Below are 20,540 nucleotides of genomic sequence, written 5' to 3' on the forward strand. Positions count from 1 at the left end.
TATGCAAATTATCATAAGTTATTGATTGTAGGTGTCCTAACTCTAGATTGGTTATGTTCCATAAATAAATAAGTAAATAAATAAATCTACAGAATTGCCACCTGAGAATCTTACACAAATGGTCATCGATGGGACCATGCCCAACATATCAAACTCCAAATCATCACTCCTAAATATTGTGCTTAACAATATTCCAGAGAAATTGCATCTTTTGTACCTCCTACCAAATTCCCTCAGTGACAATTGCCTCTTCATTTCTTGATCATTTAAATGTAAAACACTTCCTCCACAAATTACGCAAACAAGAACCACCCTGGCCAGCTCTGCAAACAAACAGTTATACAAGGACGTATTCACTGGACTTTCCTCTACAACTGCACTGGCCCTGTTTCTGCTCTGTCAGCTTTCTATAACCTCCTTTATCCTGTGCAAGATAGATGTTCCTCCATCAGAAAAATGAGAAAATGTGGGACACCAAGTCCATAAACAACTGATAAAATCAGATACCTTATGAAGCTTGGGGAAAAACTTAGATAGAATGGAAAGCAGACCCTTCCCACCTAGAAAAGTATCATACATATTATAAACGTAGGAGAAATACTAGGCTAGAACTAGTCATGCCAAAGCTGAGGATTGCAGAACACTTCAAAACACTACTTTAAGACATCCCAAGAAATTTTGGAAGGGATTGAAAACCCTTGCTGCCTCTGCTGTGTTTCCTGAAACCAACTCTGGACAACCGTTATCCCCCCTCACTTCTTGTAATCTCCCTTGTGGATCAAATACATTAGTTATTAACTCCCCCCCCCCCCCAAAACAACACCTTCCATCCTATTTCATCAAATTATTGAATGACCAACATTTCGCTTTTATGGAAACAGAAGCACATCTTGAAAAGACTGTAACTACTCCTGTAATCCATTCTTCCATAATGTTCTTTCTGATATTTTAGGTTAAGTAGTAAAGTACTCTGTAAGCTTCCTTCATTTCTGTTTAACCTAGCACTAATCACCAAACACTCCCCTACAGCTTTAAACATAGTCTAGCTCTTCCCCTACCGTAAGTTTCAAACCCTACTTCGGCTAATGACTACCACCCCATCAGCAGCCTTTGTCCTCTCACCAAAATTCTTGAAAAGATAATTTATAACCAAATCCTAAAGTATATTGTAATCTTGGTAATTGTCAGCAAAGGTTCAGACATGGCTAAAGTACCAACACAGCCATATATTCCCCTGTTGATCAATACAGAGCAGTAAAATAACTGGGGCAATCTGTCTAGACTTTAAAAAGGCCTTTAACACTGTTGACCACTCCCTACAACTTGAAAAAAAATCATTAAATCAGGCATCCTTTCTGTGGTTCTGCAGTGGTTTAAAATTTATCTAATTTGTTCATAGTTTCATAGGGATATAGATTGGATATGGGTGATTGAGCATTTACAAGCTTCCCCATTCTAATAGGGAAATAGGTGACAGACCATGGGCAAATATATGATTCCCCATCCACTGATCCAAGTTGCAGTTGAGTAATTGTAGGGAGGAACTCTACTTCATATGGATGATAAGCCTATTCCAGAGAAAGGGTAGTCTCTGAGACACATACCTGTCAGTTCAACATGTTTATTTATATTGCAGACATAAGTAAGGTCCCTAGATCCAGCGTTTTTAATGCCATTTGTTTTGCAGATGTGCAATATGTTCTTAAGGGCTGGATCAGAGGATGCTTTGAAAGCATGGCATTGATCACCTCTCAGTAGTCTGTAGGAGACAGAGTACAAGGATAAGGCTTTGAGGCAGTCTGCCTAGCACAGGTTGTCTACAGCATGCATTTCTTTGTCAGAAATCTGTATGAATTTCCAGTTTTTGCATATTCTTGGTCAGATACATACTAATGGAAGAAGTGTACTTAATGATTGGTCTATTAAAGGAAAACTCCACCCTAGAATTAAAAGAAACTGTTTTTTTTACTCTATCTTTGTTTCCTGACTTGTTTTAACACCTCAGAATCAATTTAAGTGCTTTATTTGTAATTTCCGCCTGTTATCTACAAAATGGCTATCAATGGGCATTGATGTATCAATGTGATCTTGTACTCTCTCAGCCCTTTCTCTTTCCCATAATACTTTGTATGACTCGTACCAGACATAAGGAAGTAACTTTGAATTGCCATGCCATTGACATATAATGGGATTTATGTTATTTTCTTTACCTTCTGTAAAAGGACTGCTTCTTTTCTGTTTCTAATCACCCTCATTTATGTTTGGCTCAGACCATGCTGTACACTGTACTTAGAAGTTATCCAGCTACAGCCAGAAAAGTAACGAAATTTGTTCAGTGTTTTCTTTGGCAGTTCAAGACGAATTGAGAATCCCTCCCCGACACCACTGCAGTGGTATTAAAACGGTCACTGCACTGAGAGACCCTTGCAGAATCAATTCCTCAGACTACAAACGAAAATCATGAACAAATACCTGCAATTTAGTTACTTTTCTGACTGTAGCTGGATAACTTCTAAGTACAGTGTAAAAAAAAAGGTCTGGGCCAGACATAAATGAGAGCGATTAGAGACAGAAAAGAAGCAATCCTTTTACAGAAGGTAAAGAAAATAACAGTGACCCTCCCAAATCCCTATATATGTCAATGACATGGGGACTCAAAGTTACTTATGTCTGGCTTTAGTAATACAAAGTATTATGGGAAAGAGAAAGGATTGAGGGAGTTGTGGAAAACAGGTTAAGATTTCAAATAAAGCACTATTTATTATTTAAGGGTCGAGTACAATGGAACAGTGATATCTTTGGACCTAGATGTCCTACCCTTGCTTATAAGTTGCACAACATAGAATGATTTCCATACTATAATAGACACATGATGATCAAAGGCCAAGTCACTGCCTACATGTGTTCCCAAATCCATTACCACAAGGTCCATTCTTAGGGGGTGCATTATCAATGCAGTAATTTCCAGAGGTGGTTGTCTTTCTGAAACAGTACCATTATACATTTTTTGGCTTTGGGTTTTAGACTGAGACTTGTGGCACTGGGTTACTCATCTGTGTCAGGCTCTCTTGGAGGATGCCTTTGTCTTTGAGGGATTCTTTGACTGTACCTAGTTTGCAATCATCTGTGAACTTTGTCATCCAGAGGCTTTTGTTGTTGGCCTTGACTTCAGAGAAGTATATGCCAAAAAGAAGTAGCCCCAACACTGAGCCCTGGGGGACTCTGCTAGTGACTGGCCTTTTTATGGAGGTAGACTCACCTGTCCTGACTTCTTGTGTCCATCTGTCAGCCAGCTGACTATCCAGTGGGTGACATATGGGTTTATACCTAATTTCATCAGCTTCTGTACAGTGCCCAACTGCAGTATTGTGTCAAATGTTTTGGCCAAGTTGAGATTGGCAGTACGTACCATTTTGCCCTTATCCATTGATTTTGGTGACCTTCTTGAAGAAGTCCACTGGGTTGAGTAGGCATGATCTGCCCTTAACAAAACCAAACTGGGTTGGATCCAATACCTGAAGGTTTCCAATGTCATTATTTATCACGTCCATGATTATTCTTTCCATGGCCTTATGTATACAGTTAATCAGGCTTATGGGTCAGTAGTTTACTGAGTGTGTGTATGGCCTGCCATTGTACAGGTGGAGAACAGTTGCAGCCCTCCATTTGACTGGCATGAAGCCTGTTTGGAGGCTATGATTGAATAGTGCTGCTAGTGGCCCCATTAGATCAGGATGCCTCATTAATAACATGAAGCATGGAATATTGTCAGGGTCATCAATGCAGTGTTTTTAGCCTGGGGGAGTGCATTGAGAAAATATTCCCCAGTGATATTTGTGAAGCAATGGTTGGGGGTATTTCTTGAGAGATTAATTTAATCAGCCAATAGGTTTGATATATCCTCTAGCTTAGTATAGTTGTCTCCATTATCAGTTAGTTTGGAATATGTCTGTTTACTGCTTTTGAAGATTTGAAATAGCTGAAGAATGCCTTATGGTTATCCTCATCTTGAGAGGTTACGTTTACATCAAATTTAAATTTGGTAGACTTAAATTAGTACCCTCAAGTTGTTTATTTAGTTTGATGAGGGAGGTCTTTTCTTGATGGGTATTGCATTTCCTATTTCCTGAATTTATTTTCTTCTTTTTGATGTAAAACTTATTGATGTTGGGATTTTGAGTTTGTCTTGTGCTTATTTCAGGTAGATACCACTGCCTCTGTGGAGCTGTGTGCATGATAGGAAAAGGCTTTTGTGAACAACTCAAAATAGGCAGCAGTGTTTCTTGGGTTTGGAGGAGGTCAAAATTTTGCCAAAGTATCACTTAAAAGTAGGAAATTTGTCTTAGAATAATTTTGTAAATATTCCAGGGTTACCAGGGAGTTGGGTTGAATTGAAAGTGATTCAAGTTTATTTATTTAAGTGGTATGGATTTCCTGGGTCATAGAGGGTGACCTATACAAAGATATAGTGTGGGACGTAGCTTATGGTGATTTGTACATGGAGGAGCTCAAGTGTGCCATACAGCTTAACCAGACATGGGGTGTGATTTTTTTATATAAATTGAGACACTTCCACCTTTTTTGGGGTCTTTATTATATCAGCGAAAAGTAAATACAACAAATACCTCTTCATCAACCTATGTATAGTGAAAGCAAAACTCCATGAACAGTTGTTGCATTAAAATTTTTCCCACAGTAAGTAACCAGTGGGCCAACATAACAATCGCATAAAAACAGAAAATTTTAAAACCCACACCCCCCTAACTAATTATACCAACTCTGAGATCACACTACAGTGGGGAAAAGGGCAAATTCTCGAAGATGGCCCACTGGTTACTTACCATGGGAAAAATTTTGATGTAACGATTGTTCGCGAAGTTTTGCTTTCACTGAAAACAGTTTAATGAAGAGGTATTCAGTATATTTACTGTTTGCTGATATAATGTAGACCCACCTTTTTCCCCTTTTCTATGAAATAGCTGGTGTAAATGTATGAAAGGCGTTATAGCCCTGCAGTGCCAGCATGCTCTCTCTGTATTTAAACCATGTCTCAGTAACTATACAGATGTCTACATTCTGTAGTATTAGAAGAGCTTGCAAATTGTGAAGTTTTTTATTTAGTCTGCTGGCATTGAGCAGTATCACCATTAGGTAATTCTGGATTGGTTTAGCTGTGTTGGAAGGTTTATCACATTTACAAGCCTAAAAAGGCATTTTGATAGTAGACAAGGTTTTAGCCAATGTATGAAAGCCTAGAGGGCACAAATGCAGACCATCCCTGATGAAGCATTGTGGTCTGTAAACCATATTCTCCCAGGCTGATAAATATAGGATCCCCCCCCTCGAATGACACCAAAAAATAAGACAGTTATTGACTTCCAAGATGGCTGCAAACTGATCAACAGCTTAACTTCAGCTCTCCCAGTGTGATAACAGCAACTGAAAAAAAGGAGTGCCATTGAAAAAAAATTTTTGGTAAAATTCAGTTGCTAGCTAGTAAAAATACTGCCTGGATACCAGCAAAGAAGAAATTTGGGAAACCTGAAAGAAAATCAAACAGAAAAGATGAAGAAAAAATAAACACTGTCTGGGTAGGCTTCTAGTTCAAGCTTCAGCTTTGGTTTAAGAAATGGCTTCCAGGAATTTAGAGGATAAAATAAATCAATTGTACTCAGAGGTGATTAGAATAAATTAAACATTGAAGGTCTATATCAATTTAAACAACAGAAGGCTGGAAAGAAATAAACAAAAATTTTAACTAGCCAATCAGATGAACTTATAAAACTGCAAAAATCAGAGATTGACTTGAAGAAAAAGCTGGCTGAATATGAGGTTTCTCAAGAAGAGATATTTAAAAAAACAGTAGAGTTGGAAGACAGAGTCCGCAGAGAAAACCTCAGATTTTCTTCTGTACCAGAGAAACTAGAAGGAACAGACTGTATTAATTTTATGACAGCACAAATAAGCAAGTACACTGGTCTTCCATGGCAGAATTTCTTAACTGAAAAAGCACTTTGCTGCAAACCTGGCCATGAAAAAGCACCCAGGACCTATATTAGGACCTATATTAGTAAACATACATTCATACCAGCAGAAACAGTTGATCCTGACAAAATTGTGGCAGAAGAGCAAAATGTTAAAACTAGAGACAGCAGAATGTTTGCAGAAAATGATTATTCACTGTACACCAGTCAAAAGAAAAGCAACGTTATCCCAACAGTCAGGGAATGTTGAAAGGCAGGTGTGAGATTCAAGCTGCTGCTGTATCCAACTGTCTTCATAGTGTTGTTTTCCTGGAGGATCAAACTCATTTTTGACGCATAACAGGCTAAGGAGGAAATAAATAAGTTTATCCAACAAAAAGTGAGTCAGCAAGCAGAAGGAAACTCTGCGTCTCATTCTTCTGATAGAAATGTTCATAGAGAGACTTTGCTAGTGAAACAGTTTACAGTGTTCCAAGGTAAAGTGCTTGAGAGTCAGAAAAAAGTCACAAGAGTTGACGAGAAGAATCAGCAGTACCATGGACTTCAACCAGAATCTGCTGTTGGGAGATGGAGATGAACAGGAAGAAGACCAGCAACTCTGAAATTAGTGAATGAATAGAAAACTGTAAAGCATCTTATCACATTTGTGATAAAATGGCTGAAAAACACAGGACTTTTGTGACTCTGTTTTTTGTGTTTAGGACACTAAAAGGAAGAAAACTATATGTAAGTAAAAATTTTTGTTCTTATTAGTATTTGTATAAAATATTTCATCATATAAACTGCACGTTATGTATGGTAAAACTGTTTTGTGTAGTGTGCAGTCAGTGATATTTTAAATGTGGGAGGAGTCTTTTCAGTGACAGTTGAATGTGTTAAAGATATTAAAGGAAACAAGTACTTTTTTAGTTGTGGCAGATATGTTTTACAGTATAAGAAGAAAAAAAGGCTGGACAAAAGCAAGTTTAATATTCATATGCTGTGATCTTGTCCTGCTGGGGTGGGGGTGGGGTATAAAAGTGCACTGATAAAATGATAGAATTAGAATATTTCTCTTTTTATTTTACAAGTGTGAATGTCTAGATTACAGACTTTGACTTAAGCTGTAAACAGGTATTTTTGTAAAGACGTAGGCTTTAAAAATTAGACAAAATGATGGCAGCCATGAAAACACTAAGCTTTTTGCAACTGCAAATATATTAGCTTGTTTGTTTTCCACTGGCATGTGTTCACTCTGTAGCTGGGGGAAGCTTTGCATTCTTTTCTGAGTGAAATTTACAAATACATATTGCTGATTACATTTCCATGAAGACAAACTGTCTGCAGGTGCAAGCAGTTAACTTTGAGAATTATGAGTATTCTTTGCTGAAGGATATGCAAAATTTAAAGGAACAATGGCAAGCAGTTCAGTGACAAAAAATTAAGTTTGAAATTATGGGAAGTGAATAAGTGGTGGCAGCCTACCTAGCAGCCTTAGTACTTTAATGCAGTTAGAAGAACAGTGTAGAGGGGCGTGGCCAAGGATGAACACAGGATAGCAGCAGATTTCTTCAGCTCCACCAATTTCACAGCACTGACAGGAAATTACTTTAAAAATTAATTTATGAAGTAATTTTCTTTCTAAATATGTTTGGAATATATATTTCTTGAATAATATCTAAAAAAGAAAGAAAATTTTAATAATATTCCTGTCAGAAAACACATTGGAAATTTTTCTGTCAGCTCCTCTGTTTGAAATGAGTTCCAGTAAGACAAATTCTCTAGATCCCAGCATCAAGAAAGAACTTCAGTCTCTGATATCTACAATCCAGCAACTTACTGCCAAAATGGATAAACTGGATACTAAAATTGATACCTTCATAGAAAAAACTACAAAACAAATAGATTTGTTACATATAGACTTGCAACAACAGAAGACTCAGATTACAGGCATAGAAGAGACTGTAAATGACATGGAGAATAGAATCCAAGAAGAAGAAATCAACATTGAGTTTTGCTGAAACAGAACACACATCTACAAACTAAACTTGATGACCTGGAAAATAGATCTAGGCGCAATAACATTAGGATTTTTGGACTGCCAGAAAATATAGAAGGTAACAATATTACTTCTTTTTTAAATACATGGCTCCCTAAAACTTTAGACTTGTCAGAAGCATTTTCTTTTGGTATCGAAAGAGCCCATAGATCCATATCTAATTCTAACTCTAACAAAAAGTATCCTAGATCAGTTATAGTTAGATTTCTATCATCTTTGATAAAGAGATGGTACTTAAATCTGCTTGGGCTAAAGCACCTGTTAAAATTAATGAGGCAACTGTGCGTTTTGACAATGACTATTCTTCCTTGGTAATAACTAAAAGAAAAGTTTTTCTGCCATTAATAAGAGAGCTTAAGAAAGCACAGTTTAAAACCTACCTTCTGTTTCCTGCCAAACTAAAAATCATTCTTCCTGATGGCCCTAGAATTTTTGAAGACTTAGACTCTGCATTGCTGTTTATCAAAAAAAATAAGATTTTGGATAAAATAGAGGAAATGGAATGGGCTAGTCCTTCATTAAAGAGGTTGGCAACAGAAGCTTCATGGAAGACTTCAGAGAAGAAAAAAAGACTAAAAAACAAATGACTTGTTCTATGTTTTTTCTTTTTTTTTCTCTCTCTCCTTTTTCTTCATTATTAATCTTTTTAAATACAGTTACTGCATTTTCAGAAAGCCACAAATATTCTGAAAAGATTTAATCAAAGTTATTTTCTGTGTACAAAGAACTGTTTTTGTTTCATAAATAGTCAAAATATCTGAGGAACTAATAACAAGTTATCAATCAACCTGTTTCTCTTTGTGACAAAGAGACCCAAGGTTAGTAATTTGATACATTTTTTTTCTTTCTCTTTTGTTTTAAATAATGACATTCTTTTTAGATTATGCATTCAGTAAGGGGTGGGGGAGGGCAGGGAGAGAAGTGTAATGAAAATATGATAAGTGGAATAATAACTTATTAATTCCTTTTTAAAAAAAGTATATATGCTGTTTAAATACTGTTGCTAATTATTTTGCCATGATTCTATTGCTTATACTTGTTTACAAATAATCTCTCATGCTTTAATTATTAATAATTAGAACTAAATAGTAGTAAATAATATGTTTCATATCTATCTTTATTAATATAAACAGCAAGTAATATTCCACTGTAGATACTTTTTATAGCTTCCTTTTTATTTTCTATTTCTTCTCTTACTCTCTTTTTATTTTCTACTCTCTTTTTTTTTTTCTTTTTTTTCTTTCTCTTTTCTCTCTCTCTCTTTTTCTTTCATATAAGTACATTTACATGCTTTTGATAATACTGATACAGGTATAAAATAAGATTTGTATAAAAAATTGAATAGGGGCATAAAAAATTAGTTGCATTATATATTGATAACTGTGGGCTTAGTTTCACTGTCATAGAGACTGTACTAACTTGTAAAATACTTTGCGAAGGTTTTGCTCTGTTTAGTTTCATTTATATTGCTAAATGAATGTCAGTCACTTGCATTTATCAAAATTCCCGCCAGAATGTTAAGGGAGACAATTTGGGATGTGGGTTACCTTGTGGATAGTGTCCTCGAGTTGTTTTAAAAGCTTCAACTCTCAGAATTCACGCAGAGAAGCTGAATGCAGTCAATTTGAACTTTGACCCCTGAATTCACACTGACACATCGCAGATTCAAGAAGAACACTCTACCAGGAAGTAGAACTGCTGCAAATGCGACTCTGCGATGGAAAATGAACTCTTTAACATTTAAATGTGAGTTATTTTTTATAATTACTTACTTATTCATGTTATAATTCATAAAATATGAAAGTTATAATGATTTTAAATGATTCAGTATCCCATAGTAAGCAAATGTGATATTTTAGAAGGCATAGAAAGAAAAACATGTATATATATGTTTTTGAAAGTTTACTTGACTGCAACATATTAATGTATGTAAATACTTATGATTTGAACATATTCAATGTTACAATTCATTTGACTTATCTAACTGACAAGCATAAATATCATTATGATTTTATTTTAGAAGAAGTTGTCATGTGACATATTTTAAAGCAGCAGTTCAGATATATAAAATACAGATGGCTTTCTTCACAATAATGCAAGTATATCTGGGAATTTACATAGCTATGCAGTATGATTTGTAACTATTTTTATGAACATAAATATTTTATTTTACTGGCAATAATAAGTATGAGAAAAAAAAGCTTTGATGCAAGTAATTTAAAGTCTTTTAGAAGCTGTTAACTGCATTTCTATGACAGAAAATAGATATATCCTAATATATGTAATGTCTGAACCATAATAGCCTAAGTTATTGACTCTAAATGAACATCAGAACTTATTTTTACAAACTTTGAATAAATTAATATGTAGATATGCCCTCTTTTTTTTTTTTTTTTCTCTCTCTCTCTCTCTCTCTCTTCCTCTCACTTCTTTTATTTCTCTCTCTCTTCTTGGTTCCTAATATCAAGTTTATTTGAATGCTATTTGATTATAAATGTATTATATTAAATAGATGTACATAGCAGTATGAATTGTTTTTAAAAGTTTCTATTTGTTTATATGATGCTGATTTATCAAATGTTTAGCTTTGTCTTACTAGATAATCTAATTGAAAGATGTTAACTTTAGTTAATAATAATTAGTATTAAATTGACAAGGTGGCAGCTGAGGTACTGCTGCTTAGGGTAGGGGGTTAACTTGAGTGGTATGTGCTACTCAAAGTTGGAGTTTTTAACTCCAGGCTGGGTGCAAGGTTTAATCCTTATATTATTTTCTTCTGTTTACTGTTGTTTGTATATAGTTCTGACATCCACAATACATTTTGTAAGCTCATTGTCACTACAAACAAAATTGAAGCTTATACAAAATCCCATAAGAGTTTCAATAAATACAGCTATATTTAAAGGTACACCTAAATAAGGAGGTATAACATTACTTATTTTGTTAATTGTTATTCTGATTATAAGTTTTATATGTTTTAAAAATGCCAAATGACTTCTCTAAAAGGAATTTCTTTAAACATTAATGGACTAAATAATCCATGTAAAAGGGCAAGCTTAATAAGATACATTAATTTACATAAGGCCAACTTAGTATTCCTTCGAGAAACACATCTCCTGAAAAAAGATATTGATAAATTAGCCACAAATAAATATACAGTATTAGTTAGTTCAGAGCACACTCAGAAAAAAAGAGGAGTGGCTATTTTATGGAATAAAAGTATGCCCATTCCTAAAACTATTAAGTCTTATGAAGATGATAAAGGAATGTTTTGTATGGTTACAATACAAATTAATGGAAAGACATATACATTAATCAATGAATATTGGATACCAGGAATTGGTATTAATACAGTGAAATACCATCTTAATAAGATCATATCATTCTCTATAGGAGATATTATTTTAGCATGTAACTTTAATTGTATCCTACATGAAAAAGATACTACTACTATAGGGAAAAGGAAAATTACATCTAATGCAAAACATTTAAAGGATTTTGTTAATTCTTATCATTTAAATGATATTAATAATCAGATAGACTCACAATCATTACCATACATCTTTTTTTCTAACAGATATAAAACTTATTCAAAAATAGATAGAGTCTTTATTTCTAACCAGATGGTAACAGAATTAATTAACTCTAAAATCATTTTGTGTCCTATATCAGATCATAATTCAATTGTCTTTGAGTTCATGATAAAAAAGTACTTACAATGTTCAGATTAAAAGGATACCAGCATACTTAACTCAATTAAATGACTATAAAGATTATATACTTTCAGAAGTGCAACATTTTTTAGAAATAAATAATACTCCTGAAGTCTCCATTGTTTATGTTTGGGATGCTTTAAAATCATATCTATATGGACAAAGTATCAGATGGTATAATAATAAAAGGAAATCTTGGGATAAGGAATTATTAGATATTAAAAGTAAACTAGACTCATAAGCATAATAATAAAGAAAATATTATGGACAAAAAAGTCATTGAAGAAATAAACAAACTAAATGAGAAATACAAAGAAATTTTAACTCATGAAGTTAAAATAACTTTAGAGAAATACAAGTTTTTGTCTTACTCAATAAGTCCCAAATACTTACATAGACTTAAAAAATAAAACAAAAAGGTTGAATAAGCAAAATCATATCAAAGAAATTTTCTCTCTAAGGAAAAAGAAGAATGTTTCTAGTTTACCAGAAATATTAGATGAATTTAGAAATCACTTTCACAAAATTAATCATAATAACATTAACATGGAACCTAAAGATAAAATAAAGGAATTTATAACTACAAACATGAATAAAAAACTTAATAAACAACAGAATAAACTATTGGATAAAAGTATTTCATATACAGAGGTTGTTACACAAATAAACAAGCTTAAGTCAAACAAAGGTAATGATGGTATTATACCAGAGATATATAAAATTCTTTCTAAAAGTACATACTCATTAATACATAAGGTTTTTATTTTGGCCCAAAATGAGCTAATAACTCCCCCATCTTGGCAATACACATTTATTTCGCCAATTTTAAAACCCAATAAAGATCCAACCAGATGCACTTCATATCGACCCATTTCATTACTTAATGTTGATTATAAAATGTTTGAGTATTTTTGCTGACAGATTGAAGACAATCATCCCAGGCATTATAGATATGGATCAGACAGGCTTCATTGTAAATAGAAACACTTTTGATAATATAAGGAGAACTCTAACATTAATTGATTTTGCAAATAGGAGAAAGAAAGATTTAACACTTATCAGTCTCGACATAAGTTCAGCATTTGATTCAGTAAGTTGGGACTACTTGTTTATCTTACTGAAGTGCACAAACTTTTCAGATGCATTTGTAAATCTGATTGAACATTTATATAAAGGAGCATTGGCTGACATTAAGATAGGAACATATGTCTCACAAAAAATGCCCATTTTAAAAGGTACAAAACAAGGGTGTCCACTCTCTCCATTATTATTTACTTTAATAATGGAGCCTTGGGCTAATCTGATCAGAAACAATACTGATATAGAGGGATTTGAAATAGATGAAAATACAACATCTAAAATTCAACTTTTTGCAGATGATGTTTTAATTACATCAGCAGGATCTAATTCTTCTATGCAGTCCCTATTTGATAAAATGATGAATTTTAAAAATATTTCTGGTTTAATATTCAATGAAGAAAAACTAAAATACTACCTATATATACACGAAAAAATGTTCTCATTAGTGATTTTAGTAAATATATTCCCAATTCAGGTCAGATAACTTATCTAGGTATAATATTAACTAAAGATATCAAATCTATTATACATAATAATTATAATACCTGTTTTCTTAATATACAAAATCTTTTCAATACCTGGAATAATATGTTTTTTACTATGGAAGAGAGACTTACAATTATTAAAATGATAATATTTCCCAAGATATTATACTTAATACAATCAATAATACTCCCACCTACAAAAATAATTATCAAGAAATTGAATACACTAATGTTAAATTTCCTATGGGCACCTAATAGACCTAGGATTGCATTAAAGAAACATACTAATAGCTGGCCTCAAGGGGGCATTTCTTTTCCAGACTTTAATTTATATACTATCTCTTCTATTATAAAAGTTATTACTTTGTTAATAGATCAGTCATATGTTGCAAAATGGAAAGATTACTGGGAACTAATTAGTATTCACTTCATGAAAATCTCTTTAACACATAAAAATATGATTGTAAATAACTCCATGCTATGGTTACTAAAAGAATTTTGTACATCACCTATTACACCAAAATATATAGTTAGTTATTCATTAAACATTATTATTAGTTATTGTAATTTTATATTCATGCATCCTAAGTATAAGGAATGGAATTTTATTATATTTCCTATAATGTATACACGAGGTATGCTTTTGTCATCCACTTCTGAAAGAACTCATTTAGTCACAGAAAATGATCTAAAGTACTGGTATCAGTTGCTATCTGATAATAAAGTTAAAAATGTAGACTTCTTAAAACAAGAATTTGATCTGAGAGAAACTTGTTGGTTAGAAGTTCAGACCTTTAGACAACATCTCATTAATAAAATTGATTTAATGTCTATAACAGTTAAATAATCTATTCCAACACTGATTGATTACTTGATATTAAATTTACAACATAAAGTTTCTGATAAAGGTAAGCTTTCATACATACATAAAATTATTAGAGAAGAAACTTATTACAATGTAGATACCTATTGGAACTATTTCACTTCAATTAATGGTGAATTACCAAATCAACAAGATAAACAATATATATTGGCATCTGCCTATAAAACTACTTCTTCCATTATCTGGAGACTTTTTACTTGGAAATTTTTACATAGATCCTTTTATACACCTTTGATGATGAATAAAATAAATAATAAAGACAATCTATGTAAAAGATGTAATGTAGAAATTAATGCTGATTGGGCACATATGTTTTATGACTGTATAAAATTGAAAGAATATTGGAAGTCAATCAATGATTTTTTGCAGGCTCTTTTTACAGATAATTTCATTATTTCTAAATCTCTTATATTATTCAACACTCCTGTACCTCAAAGTGTTAAAAAGATTAAGCTTCCCTTGTTATGGTCTATTCTAGCAGTGGCTAGAAAAATAATAACCAGAAATTGGATTTCAGATACACCTCCTTCGTTTAATGAATTTAAAAATGTTATGACTGTAGTGTGCCATATGGAATTGATGACAATAAAATCAAGAACTACTAGAAAAACATCTTACTATATTATATGGGATACTTTACAAAATTTGTTAAAAAAATCTTAACTTCAATAGCATGGTATTTTAGTTTAATTAATTGATTTGATTGTAGTGGATGTCTTTGTAAATACTTTGGTTATTTTATTGAATGTTATAACCATTTCTATTTTAATTACTTGTATAAAATTGTTATGATATTTATTTTGTATGTTAAAAACAATAAACTTGTTTTAAAAGGAAGAACAGTGTACTGTTTATTTTTTAAAGATATCCAGTGCACTTTTTCTAAGGGCTAAAAGTTAAAGGTAAAAGCTGTTTTTCATATCTGAGAGGGGAAGAGAGACAAGAAAAGAACAGATAGCAATTAATGTAAGTGGGAGCACAGGCTGTAGCCCTTTAGCATGGGTAACCTTTATTTTAGGTTAGATAATGCCTGTAGGTGCTACTGTCAGTTTGGGGCAACTGTTCCCTTCTGGAGGGTTAAACTTCATGTTTTGAAGATGTGCATAGTTTTATCTTTTTGTTCTAATTTAATAGGGAATGGTGCTGTTTTGTATTTAGTTTTTTTTTTATTTGAGGGTTTTCATTAAAACAAAAAGTCTTCAAAAATGTGGCATAGGTTCAAATGGCGATGAAAAGACACAACTGTACAAAAGACCAGCCTGACAAACTTAGTACATGCACATAACACAAAAGCTGGAAATATACCTTCAAAAAAACTATCACATATAATAAGTGGAAACAGTAGCTTTTTATCATGATGGTTATCCTGGAATGCATTTGGTCTTACAGGTGTAGAGGAAAAGGAAAGAGTAGTGAATTATATTAAGAAATGCAGAGTACAAATAACAATGCTGCAAAAGACACATTTGGAAAGAAATGAGAATGTGAATTTGACAGAGAGGATTTCAGAATGGATATTCAGCAGAATATCAGGAACAGAGGAGAAGGAGAGTAATCATACTAATTGCTAGATGGATTCCAATAGTGTTAGATGAGGGGGAAAAAAACAAGAAGTGTAGATCTGTGGTAGTAAGGGGGTGTTGGCAAGGGAGGAGGATTATAGTGGCATGTATTTATATTCCACTGAAGAGTGCTATTATGGAGCTTAAGAAGATCTTGGGAGAAATAATCAGCTTTCAAAAGGGAATATTATTTATATGTGAGGAATGGAATTCAATTCATAATTGTGAAGATGTAACAGGAGAACCTAGACAGGGCAATATAACAAAAGATGGTATATTTTTGAAGAAATTTATGAAAATACTTGCTATGGAAGATGTGAATTCATTAGTAAGAACTCAGACAGAATTTACATATTATTCCAAAAGGTACAATAAGTGGGCTAGACTAGATAGAAGTTATATTTCATACAAACATGTGCATTTAATTGAAAGCTTTGACACACTTTCAAAAACTATTGCACACCAATAAAAAGTAAGATATAAATGCAGGGTAATGAAGTAAAAGTAAGACACTGGCACTTTCCCACCTACCTGTTAAAAGAGAGGAAATTAAGGAATGGGTAGCGAAAATTATTCAAGAGTTATTAGGAAAGATAGAAATATCTTCACAAGTTATAGCTAATAACTGGGATAAAACGAAAATGGGATTTAAAATCGGATTGAAATAAAAGAGAAAGAGATATGGTTAAGAAGTAATAGAAATTACTTGGGCTGACAGAGGTTAAAGTGTTGCAGAATAAGGAGAATCTCACAGAACATGAGGAAGAGCATATGCAGAGTGTTAAAGAGAAAATAAGGGAGTATCTGGATAATATGCATGAGTTTATAAAGACTGCTGTTAAGCAATTGTTTTTGATAACAACTCCAGAGCACAAGAAAATGTATCACTACAACTTAGGCAACAGAAAGTTGAAAGGGATGTCACTGTAATGTAGGGAACCTGTAACCAGAGAAATAACCAGAGATCCTGTAGAGGGTTTAGAGATATTCATAAATTTTATGTACCCACACATGAATTGGTTCAGCAATACCCATATTTATTGGGACGTGATAAGATGAAGTATTTAAGAGTATTTATTAAAAAGGCTTCTGTTATGGCAGCTAAGAATATGTGGGAAGAGAATAAACAAAATATAATACAAAGGTTGAGAAACTAGAAACTCTTATTTATGGGTATGTACAGTAAAATACAAGCAGTGAAAATGTTTTTAGTTCCATTAGTCTCGTGTACAGGGTCTTGTGTACAGGTCAGGCATACTTTTATCAACCCAACGAAACATTCTGAACAATAATTAAAGAATTTATGGAATTTGTATGGTAGAGAAAGAAAGCTAAAGTTAAGTGGGATAAGTTGATCCATCCAATAGAACATATACATAACACAAGCAGAAGGTTATAATTCAAAGTGGAAAGGTATGTTGCTGAAGCAGGGTAAAGTTCAAGAAGGAGAGAAAGTGAGTGGGATTTTGGCTGCAGATCCTTAAGGAGATTAAAAACCATAGAGAGCATTATATTCATAAAGTAGCAGAATGTATTCTAAGAGCTAAGCCAATATGAAAGTGGAGAAAGGAGAGCTTGCTAATATGGATGACTGCAAGTAGGGATACAGAAAATAAGTAACAGTGAGCTAGAATTTACTGCAGAAACTAGACAAAGGAACCAACATATTGGGGGTAAATAACTTGAGCAGGAAAGGTAATAGAGTGGGATGAGGCCAAGAATGCATTTAGATTGCAGGCTACAGACTATCTTCCCTACTAGGGCTTGATCTCAGCGTACTGGCAAAGAGAAAGGGATAGGAGAATTTTAAGTGAAAAACCTACTCAGAGAGTTTTTAGTTGAATCTAGAAGAGAAACAGCTGTTAAAAAGGGATAATTAATAGGGAGAATAAAATATTGAATGATAACTACAAGAGTCAATCACAAGAGGTTAGAAGAGATTGAAAAAGAGACTGGAAAAGGGATTTACAAGAAAACAATAGGGAATACCTATATATGGCTCCCAAGTGTGCAACCAAATGCAGAAGGTTTAGGATCTTTGTTTAGAAGTGTTTGCATATGCATACTCCCAAGCAGACTTCAAAGAATTTTTCCTCAGATAAACAGCAAATGTTGGAGGTATGATGGAGAAAAAAAGAGATAGCTGGGACTGTATGTTTTGGAAGTGTAATGAGTTAGCAGATTTTAAAATTTCTCTGCAGAATACTCTGTCAGAAATGTTGTTGGCTGTAAGTAAGGAAATGTTTATTTTTCTGCTGGGATACAGGAGCTGAATTGCCTAGATATAGTAAGGACTTATTAAGTTTAATTCTATTGGCTGGCAAAAAAAACAATTAGTAGAAAATAGAAATCAAATTCTATACCAACTGAATATTATAAAATAGTTAAACGAACTAGAAGATGGGTCTTTTAAAAGAGAAGGAGCAAATTACATAGAAGTAAATGGAAACTGTGAGTAATACATGCATAATAATGTTCAGGAGGTGGAGGAGATAGGTTTAAGGGGAGGCAGGACCAAGCAATTATTTGTAATGTTGGACTGATTTAGCAAAGAAGATGTGGGTGATGTATATTGTATTTAAATGGAAAAATGTTAAAATGGTTTGTTTACTTTTCTGCTTTGTGTTAATGTATGTTTGCCTATGTCTTATGTGATAACAGTATTTAAAAAAAAATGCAATTATTAAAATCAATTATTTTTGTTTATATTGTGGCACCATCGTTGGAGAAGGTAGAATGTTGCTCAATGCTAGGCTCATAGCAGCCTGGGACATGCAGTACAGTAGCTCCATCATGTATCTCTTCATATAGTCCAGGAGGTACGTCTGATGTAATTTACTCCCATCTGTATTATGCCTGAGTCATACTGGTACTTGTGGTTCAATGACCTGAGTGCTCGTGTGATGTGGGGGATTCTGGCCCCTGATACGCAGCTAACTGTAATTCTCTCCTTGCTCAGCCTGGTGCATGCGACATTGGTGTGCCTCACAGTAGAGTGTCCTATGACCAAAATGTTGGATTGTGTAGTGATATGCCTTATGGAGTTAGGAGAAGAGATATTGTGAACTAAAGTTGTGCGTGGCATGGTAACTGTTGCCTTGACAGTGTGTTTTTAAGGTTGCTGAGGGTACTTATTGTAATTACTGAATCTATGAGGCCTTTGAGGTTTTGATTTGAGTTGATTACTTTTAAGAGCCTCAGCATGTCTGGGTCTGTTTGTCCTGTAGTGTGTGTGGCAGATATTGTATAGTGTTGTGTGTTTCTGAAGCTGTTAGGTGTTTGTACTTGCTGTATGTGAGATACTTGCCTCCAGAGACTATGTTTAAGTGTATCTCTCACATACTGTACAGATTGTTTGAGAATTATAGAGGTTGTCAGAAAACATGAGGCTACTTTCACATTGTCTTAGGCTATCCATTTCTACCAAGCTAGCAAAAGAGACCGCAGGATAGTGTAGATCCATGACGTTCCAGGTGTAAATATAGCGAGTCACAAGAGGAGTGATACCAGAGGAATCTGTTCCTCTTTGTGTAACCACGCTGAGCAGGAACTGATTTGCAAGGGTGCTAGTTGAGTAAGAAGTACAACCTTAACCTTAGTCTAATCTCACAGAGAAATGGTTTCTTCACAAAACCAGTGCCCTTCTGATCCTTCACTCAACAAGAGCACAGCAATAGCATTAATCCCAACCTGGCCTCTAAGAAGAAATATTCAGGCATGCATCAAGGTATTTGACAGCCATAACTTCACTCCCGTGCTACTGTTTGCATTCACAGATGCTATGGCCTTCATACCTTCTACCAGCATGTGCACGTTCCTGCATATGAGCTGTGAAGGCTACCACATGAGTGTGGTTTGGCAGAGCAAAGTACATTTCCCTGGCCATAGTGCTGCCTGCTGTACACATTTTGTCAGTGAGTAGTATCACAGAGATGGCCTGGACCACATTTCTGCCCTTGGATTGGTGAGCTAATACCTGCCATTCACTCCTCCCAAATGTCATTAGCTGTCCCAGTACCAGAGTAACACCTGTCTTAACCTGTGTAAGTGTGATATGTGACTTAGACAAGGTTAAAAAAATAAGTAACTTAAAGTGACAACCTCAGCTTTAGTTTTAATATGTCAACAATCACACAGTATTTATGGTGCAACATATACAGTAAGTAGATGTATTAGCTGTACTGTGCTATTTTGATCATGCTCCACTGATCTTTAGTTAACCAATTAGTGAGTGTTTAGAGATATGACTCCTCACAGGTGTTACAACTAGAGCAAGTTCAGAAATACTATATTAACTTCTGCCATCTGTGTGGGATTTAACTGTATTCAAACAGATAAATGTCAATTCATTCTTATTAATTTTCATATCACATTGTAAGCAGGGTCCCTGATTTGGGATATTTCTGCACATGATGAGGTCATGGTGGCTAAGCTGTCCCTTACTGACAGTCACCATTTACCATCAGATCTGCTGACTTACTTTTGAAGGTGAACAGTATCAGAACAAATAAACATAACTTTCTGCTGTGAAAATAACAGAACCGATTCTGAGTACAAGCTAGACTGTATGCTGATTATTTTATTATTTAAATCATCTCTGTATACATTTTGGGGATAAATTTCTTAGATAAGTGCGTGAAAAGCTAAAGCCTTTAGCTATATCTTTGCATCTTTGAACGTGTAAACATGGCAGCTCAAGATTCCAATGAAAATTTGCTTATAATTTTGATGTTCTTCATTGTGTTAGGTACAGATGACTCAGAACCAGAAATTCAAGCTGAATATGGAAAGTGGA

The 20,540-nt window shown here is 33.9% G+C and overlaps 1 protein-coding gene across 5 annotated transcripts in view; it reads left to right on the forward strand.

Moving 5' to 3' along the window:
• Positions 1 to 20,540, forward strand: part of GRB10 (growth factor receptor bound protein 10) — a 2,734,830-nt gene that overhangs the window by 2,712,976 nt on the left and 1,314 nt on the right. Inside the window, exon 17 of one of the 5 annotated variants that reach the window (XM_044064795.1) lies at positions 20,493 to 20,540. This exon is cut by the window's right edge and continues 551 nt beyond it. The exons of the other annotated variants lie outside the window; for them this stretch is intronic. Within the exon in view, the coding sequence (XP_043920730.1) occupies positions 20,493 to 20,540 (48 nt within the window). The remainder of the gene's footprint in view (positions 1 to 20,492) is intronic. 5 annotated transcript variants of the gene reach the window in all.

This window comes from Protopterus annectens, chromosome 3.part0, assembly GCF_019279795.1.
Source record: "Protopterus annectens isolate FY-2018-M chromosome 3.part0, PAN1.0, whole genome shotgun sequence".
Taxonomy (NCBI): Eukaryota; Metazoa; Chordata; order Ceratodontiformes; family Protopteridae; genus Protopterus; species Protopterus annectens.